General features: G+C 37.7%; 1 protein-coding gene across 1 annotated transcript; it reads right to left on the reverse strand.

The window, feature by feature from the left end:
- Window positions 1–258: 258 nt before the first annotated feature.
- Window positions 259–1,206, reverse strand: LOC102895419 (olfactory receptor 2T27). Its single transcript, XM_006916199.1, has one exon. It carries the CDS (start codon window positions 1,204–1,206, stop codon window positions 259–261), a length of 948 nt encoding a protein of 315 aa, XP_006916261.1.
- Between the last annotated feature and the right edge of the window lie 16,992 nt (window positions 1,207–18,198).

Consider the following 18,198-nt stretch of genomic DNA (forward strand, 5'->3'; position numbering starts at 1 on the left):
CAGTTATAAAATAAAGTTATGCTTATGAACTGGTTTCTAGAACAGTAGTTGAACTGATCCATTTTGGAAACAAATAGTTAGAAACTGATTTCAAAAGTTTGTTAACAAACAATATTAAAGTGATATTGTCAACTAAATCCAACCATGTAGTTCGGCCATTGGGCTGCAGCAAAAGTTCCTCATGCTAGAATATTTGCTTACAGATGTCCCCAGGGTCTGTGCTCTCGACCCTCTAGATACTGTTTTCCACCTTGGTATCTATGTGTTCTGTTTAGAGACTGGATGTTTTCCCAGGACTTTCTGCAGAGCCCCCACTACATCCTTGTTTCTCAGGCTGTAGATGAGTGGATTTAGCATGGGTGTGAGGACAGTGCAAAACACAGACACAGCCTGCTCCTGCTCAGGGCTGTGGGAGGAACCAGGTGTCATGTACAAATAAACACATGGCCCTAGATAAAAACTTACCACCATAAGATGGGAGGAGCAGGTGGCCAAGGCTTTTTTCCTGCCTTGGGGAGATTTCATACGAAGGACAGTAAGGAAGATGAAGATGTAGGAAGCCGTGATAAGTCCAAAAGGGATGATGATAAATGAAATGCCCATCACAAAGACCACCAGCTCATAGGTGGAAGTGTCTTTGCATGAGATCTTCATAATTGCTGGCATCTCACAGAAGAAATGGTGGATTTCTCTGGAGCCACAGATAGGCAGATTCATGGTATAAATTGTGTGGGCTGTGGAAGCCAAAATGCCCCCAATCCAAGACACTACAGCCATTTGCAGGCAGACCTCATGGTTCATGATGACCACATAGCTCAAGGGGTTACAGACAGCTACATATCTGTCATAAGCCATGAGAGTCAAGAGGATGCATTCAGCACCCCCAAGAGTAAAGAAGAAAAATATCTGAGTTCCACAGGCCAGACGCGTGATGGTCTTCCTCCCAGAGAAAAAGTTAATCATCATTTTTGGAACAGTACTGCTGATGAGGGCCAAGTCCACGAGGGAAAGCTGGCTGAGCAGAAAGTACATTGGGGTGTGGAGCCTCAAGTCCATGGCGATCAGGAGCAGCAGGGCAAAGTTCCCTGTGACTGCAGTGAGGTAAATCAAAATGATAGCATAGATAAGGATGCTGACGAACCTCAAGTTAGGGAAGAGTCCCAAGAGAATGAAATCTGTTGCCAGTGTCTCGTTTGCTTCCTTCATGGCTATGATTGCTCTGGTTCTACCAAAATGAAGCAAGAAAAACAAAAGTCAAACGAAATATTGTAAGGCCTTTCAAAAAATGTGCTGGCAGTTATTGCTGTAATAATGTGAAGTAAAAAATAACTCCACAAATTTTAGCAGCTTATGACAAAAAAATATATACATATTCTCTTGCTCCTATATCTGCGGGTCAGTTGGGGCATTTGGCTTTGAGAAGCAGGTCAGGTACAGATGTCCTCCACCAGACACGTCTCACTGTAGGGCTATCCCCTCTCAAGGAAGATGGCAGATGCCGAAAAGGGTCAAGCAGAGTCACGATGTTCCCTAAAGCCTGAGTGCAGAACTCATGCTATCACTGTCAATCACATTCCACGACAAAAGCAAGTCACACACAAAAAGAAGCCCAGCATCTATTTGGTGGAAAAGGAACCTCCACCTACAGGGAACCATAAAAGGATAAACATAAAGAAGTAATTGGAGATGATTAATATGCTCTATTATGTTTCTCAAAACTCCTACCACCACTATCCTCAGTTTCATGGTCTTGATTCTGGGTTTTCAGAAATTTCATAATTTAATTCTTCATCTTCTATTTAATGTGTTTTATTAGGCCTCAGTAATAAACATCTATGGATTTATTATGATTACAAACTAATTTCACTATGGTGAACTTGAGGTTATACATAGCCATTTAATATAGTCACGGTTAGACATGCAATAGGTAAACTCATAAACTCTTAGCAGTTTTTTTTGTGTATGGATCTGGTTACTAAATCCATGGAATAAACTACAGATGGGTGTGAAGAAGCATGCAGTGAAACAAATATGTTATCCCTGTTCTTGAGTGCAATCTGGGATGTCATTTTCTAAAACAGTACACATCAACCAGGAAATGAACTTAGATAGTCAGGGTTGTGTTTTTCTTTAGATTTATTCATGGAAACTCAATACAAACCACATTAGGATAAATTCAGAAATAATAACTAAATCAGATTCCATAAGCTGTATGTGAGAAATTAGATTGTGTTCAAGAGGGAGGCCTCTCTACAAGTTTGAAGTAGAAATGGAGAATTTTCTACTCTAAGCAGCTTGGGAGAGGCTAGAAGGAACTAAGCATGAAATGTAATTTTTTATGAGCATGTTACTAATTGCTCAGATGGTATATAGGCATTAAGAAAACATAAATCTGAACACATGGATGGATCTTAAGATTATCATACTAAGCAAAATAAGTCAGAAAAAAGACAGCAAAACCTGAGAACTATATAATTTCACTCACGTGGGACATGACATAAAACCGAAAGCAACAGAGACTTATAGACACAGACAACATTTTAGTGGTTACCAGAGGGAAAGGGGGGAGGGGAGTAGATAATGGTAAAGGGGGTCAAATATATGATGATGGAAGGAGATTTGACTTTAGGTGGTGAACACACAATGCAATATACGTATAACATATTATTGAATTGTACACTTGAAATCCATATAATTTTATGAACCAGAGTCACCACAATAAATTCAATAATAAAAAGAAAGAAAACAGAAATCCACTAGAACTGTATAGTGTAGGAAAATGCAGCTGAGGCACCAAATTTAAAATGTAACATAACAATATTCCCCGCTCTCCCCACCAACACTGCTAGTGGTGCCTCCTGGTGGCACCAGCAGTGATGTGTAAATTCCTACTGAAAACACAAAGATACACTTTGAATTTACTGTTAATGCTGCTTCACTGATTTGAGTTTATCAGGTTCACTGACTTCTGGAACCCAGTAATTATGCCTTCCTGCCAGTGACGGCTAGATTTCCAGGCAGAGGGTATGGAAGGCTCTTAGAAACAGGAGATGGAAGGTAAAGAAAGAACCAGATTCAGGAGGTGGTTTGATTTAGTGAAAATGTTCTTAAGGTTTGTCCCAACTTGAGGAATCTTAAATGTCCAATTTAAGAACATATGTTCTAAAGTTGCACCCTGCTGATTGAACTAAATATTCTTCCTGGCATCTCAAGTTGCTACAAAGGTTCTAATAAGAAGACACACTACACTGAAGAGGTGCAGAACCACCAATATGAGTATTGGAAGCCAGGTTTGTTTTGTTCTCATTCTACCTGTACCCGTGTACCCCCATGCACCAGATTTTCCTCAAAACATCACACTCCTCCAAGAATTGCTCTTCCTGGTTCCTTCCTGAGGGAGAGCTGGTACTGGAGACAGCGTTTGGGTTTCTACCTCAGACAGTATTTCTGAGATCATATAGACAATTACAAGTATGAAGGACAACAGCAAGTGCTCCAGAGGATCCTTAAGGCAAACAGAACACCATGGAGGACATGAATCCCTAGGCATGCGTTAATTGACTTGATTACATCCACTGCACTCACTTTTGCTCAAAACAAAACTCCATAAGGAAAAAATTACCCTGTTTATCCAGGACTTTATTCTCCTGGGTTGCTTAAATATGTCCCATATTTTGGCCTCCCTAAGGGTCTCATTTACTTGGGATTCATTTTCAGATTCATCAACCAGAAATCATGTTCTTGTGAACCTTTACTGAATTTACATGAGAAATTATAAATTTATTTTTTCCAGTAGTGGCTGCATAAGGAAAGAATATTTCTCTCTTGCTGATTCAAAAAGCATTGTCCTTCAAGACAAACAGAGCTATTTACCATAGTGAAACCTAGCCATCTTGGATTTCAAATAATTTCTTTTCTAATGGTTTTCCACAAATAATATATAGGTATGTTATCAATGGGAAAGCTTTCTAAAAACACACACTTACAAAGAGTAAGCAGTAAAATCTACTTCTTTTCCTATCTCACCAGCTCGGAGTTGTGTGTTCAAGGGTGGCTGCCACAGAGACGACATTACGATATATCAAGAGACGTATGATATCAGCACGAGTCATTGGTTGTGGTGTTAACCTTCTCCACTTAAAGTACTGTTATCCATAATTTTCTTTGTTTTAAAGGTACAATGTTTTCTTTACACACTACATTTTTAGAAGCAAATCTCTATATCCAGTACACAGTCACTGGGGGAAGGGCTTAAGCTTTACTTTCAGAAAATGATTATCTACAGATTTATTACTTGGAATTCTGTGAGAAAGTTTTGTCCCTTCTTCTCCATTTATTTATTAAACTATTTATCTTTATCAATATGACTTCAGGTATGTGGATTTTTTACTTGGTGTTACAATTCATCACCATGTTACTTATTCACTGTATACCCTAGGAGTAGGGTTGCTGTGTTTTATGGAAAGTCTGTATTTTACTCCATAAGAAACTGTACAGTTGCCTTTGAAAGTGGCTGTACCATTTCACATTCTTATCCTGGCCCACACTGGGTGCTGTCAGTCACTTGTGTTTTAGCCATTTAACAAACTTGCAGTGCTGTGCTATGGGATTTAAACTAAATTGTATCGTTCAAATTACTAGTAAGTAATTTTCATTGCTTGAAGGCAGTATCAGATCAAATCTTTTGTCTTACATATATATTCTAATTACGGACAATTCAGAATTTTCTGCATATTCAGCTGTATGCTTTGCAAATATATTTTCACATTCTATGGCTTGTAATTTTATTCTTTTAATCATGACCTTTTAAAAACATAGAAGGGCGCTCGAGGTGAAAGCGCTGCAGACGCCATTGTCCTCTGATTCTTGTGGGGCCAACCTCAACATCTCGCCTACATCCGACTTGTTTATGGCCTGCAGTTTGGTGTGTCTGTTTAAACCCCACCCCAAAAAATGGAAATGGAACAGCTAGAGGCAGCCTTCACCAACACCGAAATCAATGGCGAATGGAAGAGAAACAAGCTTTAAAAAGGTCTGGAAACACCGACGAGAAGATTGAATTGTGCATTCTGCTTGAGAGCGCGAAGGCTGGGGCAGCGACGGGAAAGGACCGGAAAGCGGAGCTGTGACGGAAGAACTTGCACAGGGCGCCCGGCCACAGCTGCTCCCCGGACGCTGGCCTCTCCTCTCCGACGCCAGCCTCGTCGGAGGAAGCCTGGGAGCGCTGCAAAGGCAAACAGATCGTCCATGGTCGTTTACCAGGGTCTTCCATCAAAGGACATGCCCGCCTTATTCCAATTTTTACGGCGAAACCTATGATTGCGGTAGCTTCACAGTGAAGCTTGATGGCCGCCGTGGGCATCCCATGGGGTTTCCACGCGGGGAGGAGGAGGTTTGGACAGAAGGCCTCATGGTTGGGCGGCGTTGGATGCCTCTAGCTGGAAGAAGTTAGGATGGTGCGAGCTCCCACGAGGACAACCATCCCCTCAGCACCACGTACAAGGTGGCCGCGGAGGTGGCAGCTCTCGGAAGCTTCCCGTTCCTCCACCGCCACCTGGAGGACACCCAACGGCCTGTGACAGAAGAGGGGCCGTCGGAGACCGTTATGATGGCATGGTTGACTACAGTGCGGTGAAGCTCGGGGCTCTGCAGTTCACTCATAGAGCCCTCGGAATGACAGATGGCTGTGAATCACAGGGTGGCTCCGATGGGATTGTCCCTATGCAGGCGGCCATCGCTCATGTGGTCATCTTGGTGAACGTGCTATCACAAGTCACAACTCCCAAAGATTTAGCTGGATCTGTTTTGGGCAAAAGTGGTCAGCGGATTGAACAAATTCGTCCTAAGTCGGGAGCTTGGATCAAAATTCATGAAGATCGGGTCATTACAGTGACAGGAACACAGAACCAGATGCAGAGTGCTCAGTGCTTGCTGCAGAACAGTGCGAAGCAGAATGCAGGTGTTGAAGGGTGCTAATACAAGCTACTTTTTCTTTTATATAGAGTGAGGCAATATTCTGGAAAGTTTCTCTAAGACTAGGGAAAAATTGAAGGAGTCCTGTATGGTTTTTTTTTTTTTTTGCTTTTGTTTAAACAGCTGACATTCCTCTTCTTCAAAGGTTCTGCATTTGAGGTGTAGTGAAATCTTCACCAGATGTGATGTAGTTCCTTACAAAGGGGGTGGGGTCTGTGCAAAAATAACATTGAAATTTTGAAACAGCAGCAGGGTGAGTGAGCTTTAGTTTTTGTTCGTTGGTTGTAGTTAAAAAGGAAAGTCTCCCTGTGTAATTACTGTGAACAGTCTGCTTTGTGGTCAATGTTACATTTGGGGTGGAGAGGGACAGGGAGCAAAAGTAACAACAGCCTATACACCCCTGGCGCCTATTCAGAGCGGTGTGCAGAATGTAATGCTCTTTTGTAAGAAATGTTTTATAATTTTTTAAATAAATTTAGTGAATCTAAAAAGTATATTTTAGAAATATAATTCAAATATCATAAAATTCACCTAATAACGTGTATGATGGAATGATTTTAGTGTATTCCGAATTGTACAACCATCATCATGGTCTAACATTAGAACAATTTGCTTGTGCAAAAAGAAACTCTATATCAAGTAATAGTCAAACTCTTCCCTTTTCTCCATCACTAATCCACTTTCTGTTTCTATATGTTTGCCAAATCCGGAAAATTTATATAAATGAAATTCTACAATATGTGACCTTTTGTAACTTGCTTCTTTCACTTAACATAATGTTTTCAAGGTTCATGTATGTTGTAACATGAATCAGTACTTCATTATTTGTTATTGTTAAATGTTTCATTGTATAGATATACCACAGTTTGTTTATATATTTCTCATTATATGGGTATTTGGTTTTCACTTTTTATCCTGTCTGTTATTTTATCATCTAATTTTTTTATTATTAAATTTATCAGGGTGACATTAGCTAATAAAATTATGTTTCAAGTGTACAATTCAATGATACATCATATGTATATTGCATTGGGTGTTCACCACCCAAAGTTTCCTTCCATCACCACATATTTGACCCCCTTTACACTTATCTACTTCCCCCTCCCCCCTCTTCCCTCTGGTACCCACTAAACTGTGATCTGTGTATGAATCCTTGTCTTGTTCATTTGTTACTTTCAGTTTTACATCCTACATATGAGTGAAATCATAGAGTTCTCAACTTTTTTTGTCTGACATACTTCGCATAGCATGATAATCTCAAGATTCATCCATGTTGTTGCAAATGGCAGTATTTCATCTTTTCTTGTAGCTGAGTAATATTACATTGTATATATGTACCACCTTTTGTCTATTATGAATGTTGCTATGACAACCATGGGCAAGTTTTTGTATGGATATATGTTTTTATTTATCTTGGATACATAAATAAAAGAGAAATTGCTGGATCAAAGAGTAACTCTATGTTTAACATTTGAGAGTGACAAACAGTTTTTCAAAGTGACCACACCATTTCACAGTCCCTTGTCAAAGATTAGTTGACCATATATGAGTGGGTTTATTTCTGGGCTCTCAATCTGTACCATTGGACTATGTGCCTATTTTTATTCCAATACCATGCTGTTTTGATCATTATAGCTTTCTAATATAGCTTGAAACCAAAAAGTGTGATGCTTCTAGCTTTGTTCTTTTTGCTCAAGGTTACTTTAGCTACTCATAGTTTTTTGTGATTTCAAAGTTTACTATAGTTTTTTCTTTCTATTTCTGTGAAAATAACATTGAAATTTTGATAGGAATTGTATTGAATCTGTGGGTTGCTTTGGGTAGCATGAACATTTTAACAATATTGATTCTTCCAGTTTAAAAACATGGGGTACCTTTTCATTTATTCCTGTCTCCTTCAATTCCTTTCATAAATGTCTCATAGTTGCAGTGTACAGATCTTTCAACTCCTTGTTTAAACTCATTCTTATGTGTTTTAATGTTTTGATGCAGTTGTAAATGGCATTGCTTTCTTAATTTCTCTTTCAGAATGTTAATTGTCAGTGTACGGAAATGCAACTAATATTTGTAGATTGATTTTGTATCCTGTCACTTTACTGAATTCATTTATTAGTTTCAACATTTTTTGGTGGAATCTTTAGGATTTTTATGCACAAGATAATTTTATCTGCAAACAGAGACAAATTTACTTCTTACTCTGGTTTGGATGACATTTTATTCTCATGGCTGATTGATCTGACTAGGTTGTTTAGTGCTACGTTGAATAGGAGTAGTGAGAATGATCACCCTTATCTTGTTTCTGGTCCAAGAGGAAAAATTTTCAGCCTTCACTGTTGAGTATAAACATTAGCTGTGGATTTGTCATATATAGCCTTCATTATGTTGAAATATATCCCTTCTTCATCCAATTTGTTGAGAGCTTTTATAATGAAAAAGTTTTAAATTTTATCAAATACTTTTTCTGCATCTACTGAGATAATCATATGATGTTTATCCTTCTGTCTATTAATGTGGTGTGCCACATCTTTTTTATATTTGTATTTTTTAATTATAGTTGGTATACAATGTTACATTAGTTTCAGGTATACAACATGGTGATTAGACATTTATTTAACTTATGAAGTGATCATCCCGATAAATCCAGTACCCATGTGACACTGTACATAGTTATTACAATGCTACTGCTATACTCTATATCCCCATGACTGTTATGTAACTACCAATTTCTATGTCTTCATTCCCCTCCCCCTTCAGCTATTCTCCACTCCTGAATATGACAACAATCAAAATGCTCTCTGTACCTATGAACTTGTTTCTGTGGTTTGTTTATCTTGTTCCCTAGATTTCACATATTCTCTTTCTGACTTACTCCACTCAGCACAATATCCTCTAAGTCCATCCATGTTTAAGCAGCTAAAAAGATTTCCTTCTTTTTAAAGCCTGAGTAATATTCCATTGTATGTATGTGCCACCTCTTCTTTAGCCAGTCATCCACTGATGGATACCCAGGTTGCCTCCATAACTTGGCTAGTGTAAATAATGCTGCAATTAACATATGAATTCACATGTCCCCCTTCAAAGTAGTATTTTGGGTTTCTTTAGATGAATACCCAGAGGTGGGATTATTGGGTCCTTCTTTGTCTCTTGTTATAGCCTTCATTTTAAAGTCTATTTTGGCTGGTATAGGTATTGCTACTCCAGCTTTTTGTTTGTTTGTTTCCATTTTCATGAAACACCTTTTTTCATCCATTTACTCTGTCTGTATGTGTCTTTTGATCTGAAGTGAGTCTCTTGTAGGCAGCATATCTAAGGGTCTTGTTTTCTTATCATTCAGCCACACTTTCTTTTGATTGGTGCTTTTAATCTACTTACAGTTAAAGTAATTGTTGATAGATATATAGTTATTACCATTTTATTATTCATTTTTTAATCTTTTTTTTTTTTCTATTTCCTTCTTCTTCTTAAAGATGTCCCTCTAACATTTCCTGTAATACTGGCTTGGTGGTGATAAACTAGCTTTTTCACGTCTGAGAAGCTCTTTTATCTGTCCTTTAATTCTAAATGATAGCTTTGCTGGGTAGAGTAATTTTGGTTGTAGGTCCTTGCTTTTCATCACTTTGAATATTTTCTGGCAATCCCTTCTGGCCTGCAAAGTTTCTGTTGAGAAATCAGCTGACAGTCTTATGGGATCTCCCTTATAGATAACTAACTGCTATTCTCTTGCTGTTTTTAGGATTCGCTGTTTGTCTTTAACCTTTGTCTTGGAGTGGGCCTATTTGGATTCATCTTATTTGAGACTCTGTGCTTTTTGGGCTTGTATGTCTAGTTCCTTCACCAGGTTAGGGAAGTTTTCAGTGATTATTTCTTGAAATAGGTTTTCAATTTCTTGCTCTCTCTCCCCCTGGTACTCCTATGATGCAAATATTAGCGTGCTTGAAGTTGTCCCATAAGCCCCCTAAACTATTCTCATTTTTTTTTTTTGGATTCTTTTTCCTTTTTGCTGTTCCAATTGGGTGTTTTCTGCTACTTTATCTTCTAAATGGCTGATTCAATCCTCCGTTTCATAATCTACTGTTAATTCCTCCTAAAGTATTCTTCATTTCAGTTCTTGTATTCTTCATTTCCAACTGGTACTTTTTTTAATTGTTTTCTATCCCATTTTTATGTTTTCTCTCTCTTTGTTAAAGTTTTCACAGAGGTCCTCTACTCTTCCCCTAAGTTCATAGAACATCCTTATAACTAGTGTGTTGAACTTTGCATCTGATAGATTGCTTGCCTTCATTTTGTTGAGTTCTTTTTTTGGAGCTTTGTTCTGTTCTTTCATTTGGGACATGTGTCTTTGTCTCCCCATTATGGCTACCTTTCTGTGTTTGTTTCTGTGTATTAAGTAGAGCTGCTATGTGTCCTGGTCTTAGTAGTGTGGTTTTATGTAGTGGGTGTCCTATAGGGCCCAGTGGCACAATTTTCCCTGGTCACCTGAGCTGGGTGCTCCAGGTATGTTTCTTGTTTGTGTTGTATGTGCCCTCCTGTTATAGTTGAGCTTTGATTGCTGTTTGCACATCAATGGGAGGACTTGACCCTCAGGCTAATTTGTTGTGATGACTGGCTGTGAAACTACAGTACAGGAGCTGTTGTGCAGGGGCTGACCCTACAGAGCAGGATTTACTTTAGTGGAGCCCTTGTCTCTGCCTTGTCTGCTCTTTGGGTGTCTCATTCTCAAATGTGCCCCTGAGTGGTGCTCCAACTCAGAACAAAGACACCCACTGGAAGTGCAAGCTGGGGCCTCCTAGGAAAAGCCCTGCCACAGGCTGAGTTTAGCTGCAGCCTGTGCCCTGCCTGGGGCCACCTGGCATGAGCCATCAAGCAATTTACAGATGGCTGCCACTCACATTGAATTTTAAAGTGCCTCGAGAGGCCAATCTACAAACTGAGGCTGGCTGCTACTAGTGCCAGGTTGGGGGCTGCTTAGCCAGAGGTATGGGGCATGCTAAGGCCAGATACTACTTGTTTAGGTTTTGTGAACCTTTGAGAGATATTAAGAAAATCTTCAACATGAGCCAAGATAGGCTGTTGGTATGGAAAATTCACTGTAAGCAGCTTGGATGGGCCAGCATGATGGGAGGGGTGATTCTCAGGGAATCACCAGGGTGAGGCCACCAGTGTTAGCTTCATTAGTGGAGACTAAGTTATGGCATCCGCTGGATCTGCAAGCTGGGCACGGAAGGGCTCAACAAGGGAATAATGGCCTCTGCCAGTACCTCTGTCTGGGAGAAAGCTGCCCCTCCAGCTCTTGTCCAGACAACTTAGTTCCTCCCTATGTGTCCCTGGCACCTTTTAAGCAGCTGCCCCAGAGCTGGATCTCAGAGCAAGTTAGTCTGTCAGCAAGTGAGTAGGTGCATGGGCTTTTAAGAGGAGCTTTGTTCTGTTGCGATTCAGCCCTTCATTTCAGCCACAATCTTTGCTGGTTTTCACAGGCAGAAGTTGTGAGGACTTCTCTTTCTGGTACTGGAGATACTGATATGGTGCTAGAGATACTGATGTGGTGCTGGTGGCCCTCATTCCTCCAGGGGGAACTCCACAGCCAAGATATCCCTCTGATTCTCAACCACCACACTTCAGTATGACCAGCCTGTTCTGCCTCTCTACCCCTCCTCCCAGTCTTGAGGTGATCTCTTCTGTGTGCCCCTAGTTGTAAGACTCTCTTTATTTAGACTTCAGGCACTCCCAGTGATGGCTGTTCCGTAGTTTAGCTGTAATTTAGATGTGGTTGTGAGAGGAGGCAAGCACAGTGTTACCTACTTTGCCAGCTTGACTGGAATCTGAAGCCACATCTCGACCCTGATGTTCATGTGTTTTAGCATCCTTGCATTTGAGGGCTACACCCCACTTGACCGTGGCACATGATCCATTTAATGTGTTGTTGAATTCAGTTTCTTAGTATATTGTTGTGGATTTGTGGATTTGTTTCCATCAAGAATATTGGTCTATAATTTTATTTCCTGTAGTGTCTTTATCTGGTTTTGCAGCAGGATAATTATTGGCCTCGTGAAATTAGTCTTCAATTTTGTGGAAGAGTTTCAGATGGACTGATGTTAATTCTTCTTTAAATGTTTCATAAATTCACTGGCGAAACCATGTAGTTATGAGTTTTTATTTGGTGTGAGGTTTTTGATTGCTGATTTGATTCCATAGTCACTATTGTTCTGTTCAGATTTTCTGTTTCTTCATGCTTGAGTCTTGGGAAGTTGTATGTCTCTAGGAATTTACCCTATTCTTCTAGGGTATTTTGTTGGTGTATAGTTATTTATAGTAGTCCATTATGTGTCTGTTTATTTCTGTACTATAATTTGTAATATCTCCTTTTTTGTAATTTTATTTATTTGAGTCATTTCTGTTTTGTTCCTACTTAGTCTACCTTTTAGTTGTCAATATTGTTTATCATTTCAAAAAATCCAACTCTTAGTTTGTTCATCCTTTCTATGTCTTTCTATTCCTTTTTTTATTTATTTCTGTTCTAATCTTTATTATTTTTTATTCTAAACAGTTAAAAAGCTGTTTGTTCTTGCTATTTTCATTCCTTGAGGTGTAAAGTTACAGTGTTTACTTGAGATCTCTTTTTCTAAATATAAGAATAAATTGTCATAATCTTTCATCTTATCAACTTCTTACTGAGCCAAAAGTTGTAACATGATACAAAGAAAGTCATTATACAATGATAAAATTATACAATGATATAAAGTCATTATACAATGATAAAAGAATCAATTTATGAAGACGATATAACAATTAAAAATATTTATTCACCAAAAATCAGAGTACTTAAATATATTAAACAATTAATGACAGATCTGAAAGCAGAACTAGAGTAATGAAATATAGCATAAGCCTATCTTATTTGATTTAAGTATAGATACCCAACTACATTTTGGGTTTTATTTGCATGGAATATCTTTTTTAAATAATTTAAAAAATTTTTCAATTATAGTTGGCATACAATATTATATTAGTTTCAGATGTACAACATAGTGATCAGACATTTATATAACTTACAAAGTGATTACCCCAATAAATATAGTACTCATCTGACCCCATACATAGTTATTACAATATTATTGACTATACTCCCTATGCTATATTTTTGTATCCCCATGACTATTTTCTACCAGTTTACACTTATTCTCTTCTCTTTTTTCACTCATTCCTCCCCTCCAACCTCCCTCCCATCTGGCAACCATCAAAATGTTCTCTGTTTTTATGAGTTTGGTTCTGTTTTATTTGTTCGTTTATTTTGTTCTTTAGATTCCACATGTAAGTAAAATCATATGGCATTTATCTTTCTCTGTCTGACTTACTCTACTCAGCAAAATACCCTCAGTCCATCTATGTTATTGCAGATGGCAAGATTTCTTTTCTTTTTTTTTTCATCTAAGTAATATAGTGTTGTATATATGTACCACCTCTTCTTTATCCATTCATCCACTGAAAGACACCCAGGATACCTCTATATCTTGCTATTATAAATAATTCTGCAATAAACATATGGATGCACATATCCCTTTGAAGCAGTATGTTGGAGTTCTCAGATAAATTTCAGAAGTGGAATTTCTGAATCCTTTTTTATCTCTCGTTATAACTTTTTTTATTTTATATTAGTATCAGGTATACCATATAATGGCTAGACATTTATGTAATTTATGAAGTGAATTTAGGTCTTCTGCCCATTTTTTAGTCGAATGGTTTGGTTTTCTTTGGTGCTGAGTTCTATGAATTCTTTATAAATTTTGGATATTAACCCCTTATTGTATATATTATTGGTGAATATCTTCTCCCATTTCATAGGTTGTCTTTTCATTTTGTTGATGATTTCCTTTGCCATGCAAAATCTTTATAGTTTGGTTTAGTTCCACTTGTTAATTTTTCTTTTGTTTCCCTTGCTCAAGGAGATATATCCAAAAAATATATATATTACAAAGAGCAGTCGCTTAGAGTTTACTGCCTATGTTTTCTTCTTGAAGTTTTATGATTTCAGGTCCTACATTTAAGTCTTTAATCCATTTTGAGTTTATTCTGTATATGGTGTAGGTAGCCAGTCCAGGCTTTTTTTATTTTTTATTTTTTTATTTTTTTTATTTTTTGCATATATCTGTCCAGTTTTCCCAATACCATTTGTTGAAGAGACTGTCTTTACCCCATTGTATATTCATGCCTCCTTTGTCATAGATTAAATTACCATATGTGGGTGAATTTATTTCTGGGCTCTTTATTGATCTATGTGTCTGCTTTTACATCAGTACCATGCTTCTTTATTATTATAGCCTTGTAATATAGTTTGATATCAGATAGTGTGATACTGCCAACATTGTTCTTCTTTCTCAAGATTGCCACAGCTATTCAGGATCTTTTATGATTCCATATAACTTTTTGGATTATTTGTTCTAGTTCTCTGAAAAATGCCATTGGTATTTTGATAGGGATTGCACTGAATCTATAGATTTATTTGGGTAGTATGGATGTTGATTCTTCCTTTCTATTAGCATGATATATGCTTCCATTTATTTGTATCTTCTTCAATTTTTTTCCAATTACTTATACTTTTCCTAAAACAGTTCTTTTACATATTAGTTAATTTGATTCCTAGATATGTTATGGTTTTTAATGAATTATAAATGAGATTGTTTTCTTAATTTATCTTTCTGATAGTTCGTCATTGGTGTATGAAAATACAAATGACTTTTGAATATTAATTTTGTATCCTCCTACTTCATTGAATGCATTTAACAGTTCTAACAGTTTTTGGTGGAATCTTCAGAGTTCTTTACATATAGTATTATGTCATTTGCAAATAATGACAGTTTTACTTCTTTTTCAATTTAGATGTCTATTTTTTTTTCTTGTCTGATTGCTGTAGCGAGGAATTACAATACTATGTTGAATAGAAGTGGTGAAAGTGGGTCTTGTTTTGTTCCTGATCTTAAGGAAAATGCTTTTAGCTTTTCACCACTGGTGTGATATTAGCTTTGGGTTTGGCATACATGGCTTTTATTATGTTGAGGTTTGTTTCCTCTACTCCCACTTTGTTGGGAGTTTTTATCATAAATAGATGCTGAATTTTGTTGAATGCTTTTTCTGAATCTATTAATATAATTATATAATTTTTATCTTTCAATTCATTAATCTGGTATATCACATTAATGGATTTGCAGATATTAAACCAACCTTGCATTCCAGGAATAAATACAACTCGATCATGGTGTATGATATTTTTAATGTATTAACTGAATTTGGTTTGCTAATACTTTGTTGAGGATTTTTGCATCAATGTTCATCAGAGATATTAACCTATAGATTTCTTTTTTTGTACTGCCTTTGTCTGGTTTTGGAATCAAAATAATGATGTTCTCATAAAAAGAGTTAGGGAGACTTCTCTCTTCTTGAATTTTTTAAAAATAGTTTAAGTAGAATAGATGTTGATTCTTCTTTGAATGTTTGGTAAAATTCATCTCCAAAGCCATCCAATCCAGGCCTTTTGTTTTTTGGGAGTTTTTGATTACTGATTCAATTTTGTTGGTGGTAAGCAGTCGGTTCAGATTTTCTGTTTCTTCTCGACATGGTCTTGGGAGATTATATGTTTCTAAGAATGTATCTATTTCTTTCAAATTGTCCAACTTGTTGGCATATAGTTATTTGTAGTATTTTTTTATAATCCTTTGTATTAAACATTAAACAAAGTCAATTATTACCCCAGGCTATTTTCTTGCTTAAAATTTTTCAATAGAGAGAACATAAACTTATTTGACTAATAAGCCTAAGTAGAATAAAAGTTGTTTATCTGCATTATAATTAATGTTGATAACACTAGAAATATATTTTTACTAAACCAGCAATCCAAACTACCTTTTATTTACTGCAGATTATTTTATATCACATTAACTTAAAAGAAAACACTTGGGTTAGTTTCTATAACATTTTTGAGAATTTTTGTGAATATTAAATTCACACAAATTTATATGTTTAGCCAAGTAAGTAAAATTCTTTGACAAATTAATTAGTAATGCCATCTAGAGGAGGAAAAATGCCAAATCTATAATGTATATCCATAAAACATACACTCAAACACAGACTTCTTATGGCTTCTGTTTGAAAACAACATAAAACTTGCTAGTTATAAATACCAGTTAAAATAAACTGTTTACTCACTCAGAGGGCTACAGTTTGTTATTTGTGGAGAAGAATTTTAAGACTTGTATTTGTCCCTGAAAATGATGTAAGTCGTTGAGATTTGGGGAAGGAGAGCTATTTTAGCAGCTTTTAAAAACAAGGCCTCTTTTCCTTTTTTTCAATCTGGAAGATGGTAAGTTGTGTTTACATTTCAAGGATATAAGATTTAAAACAGCAAATATTATTCCTTGGAGTTTTGGAGTCTATTTGCCTAATATTATTAAAATTTTGCTCTTTTTTAAAGTGCAAGACATTTTTATTTTTGATATCTTGATCTGTCCTAACACCTACAAGCATTTTGAGGGAAACAGGTAAGGTTTGGAGATTGGGAGAGATGGGTAGCCTTTAACTGGCTTCTGGAGCCGCATTTCTGGTTCTGCATAGATCTGAAACACAAAGACAGTTGCTTCTATCAGCCTTGAGCATTGGCCCCTGGCTGATCCTTTTCCTGATTTATAGGAGAGCCTAGGAATTTGCCGAGCATGTGGGGTGGTTTATAAGAAGGGGAATTTACACTGTGTTTTTGTTTTAAGTCAAATGCCTGTTCCTTCACCTTGTAAGGCTAGTTGTTATAGCTCCTTTCATCCATCTTTTAATTCTGTCTTACGATAAGTACCAATAAGAAATTGTCAAAAAATTCTTTTTTCAATTTAAAGGATCCACCATCTGGCCATTGACGACTAAGATATTAATGGCAATTTGACCCAATAAACCTTTAATGCCTCAGCCAAGGACTCAAGGACTGTCCCATAACGAGCACAAAATATGTAGCCCTCACAAGATCCAGAAAGTTCACTCTCCAAATTTATCTAAAATAACAGTCTTTTGCTGCACAGGCAGGAAGAATAGCGTAGCGAAGACTGTGTCTCTGGTCTCTGACAGTGACATCAAATGTCTGCAGTGACAGACCCACCGATCTGTGACACTAAGGAGGCATTGCTGAAATGGGGCTTTTCTAATACTAACAAGTCAAGCTAGGTGGTGACAAAGGCCCCTTGTGAAGTGGGACCTCTTATGACAAATTGCCCTGAAAGCTGACATGATTGTACAAAGAGTACTGCTGTTAACAGAGTCTCAGAACCCCAGTCTATCTGACCAGTCTATCAGATGCACCACAGTAAATGCACCTTCAGGACAGCAGAGACCAAAGAAAGTATTTTCACCAGTCATAAAGCCAAGCTCTCAGGACGCAGAATAAGACAGAAGGAAAAGACAAAAGAAAACACTCATCCGGTTTTCACACAAAGGATCCACAACAAAGTTTGTCTCAGCAGATGTCAGCTGATGAGGACTGATAACACATCTGTCTGTGAGGCAGCGAGAACAGAGGCTCAGCTCATGGAGCCTGCACTCTTACCCTGTAGTTTTATCTCCGTACATCAAATGACATGACAGAGACACAAAACTGCCGGACTGTCTCTGAGAGGAAAGAGATCGATAGAAACCAGGAGCACCCAGATCCAAGGAACTTGCTCCGTTAATGTTTCCTCCTGGTGATCCACATTTAGAAAGAGAACTCTCCTCACTGTTGTTTCCATCAGACCTGTAGACAGAGAGGCAGGAGGCTGGTGTGGTGATGATGCCGACCTTGTGCTGGCCTTGCGGGATGCCCCAGGACCTCCCAGCTGCAGCAGTTTCCAGCCCCGGATTCTCCTGGCTGGCTTGCCAAAACTGTCAGGAAGGGAGGATCTACCCCCTCACCCCTCTTGAGTTCTTGTGACTGGACTAATGATAACAGAATTGACTCAAGACAAATGAACAGAAAAAAAAAAACAAATTTTTAATTGTGTGCACAGAGTTCCCGTAGAAATGGGACCTAAGAAACAACCAAGGCAGGCAGCTTTTTATGTTTTTAGACAAAGAAACAATACATCTGTCAGACTTTGAAAGAACAAAGAAACTTAGGTTTGGGTGCTTGGTCAGTAAAGAATCCCAGCAGAAGTGGGCCTTGGGGTGCTGAGTTAGAGGGGTCCCAAGGTTTGTTGATGCAAGCCTTTGGCCCTGGGT

This window comes from Pteropus alecto, unplaced genomic scaffold (genome assembly GCF_000325575.1).
Source record: "Pteropus alecto unplaced genomic scaffold, ASM32557v1 scaffold186, whole genome shotgun sequence".
NCBI lineage: Eukaryota > Metazoa > Chordata > Mammalia > Chiroptera > Pteropodidae > Pteropus > Pteropus alecto.

Coding starts and splice junctions, on each gene's coding strand:
- LOC102895419 (XM_006916199.1), bottom strand. CDS start 1,206: ATGAAGGAAGCAAACGAGACACTGGCAACAGATTTCATTCTCTTGGGA.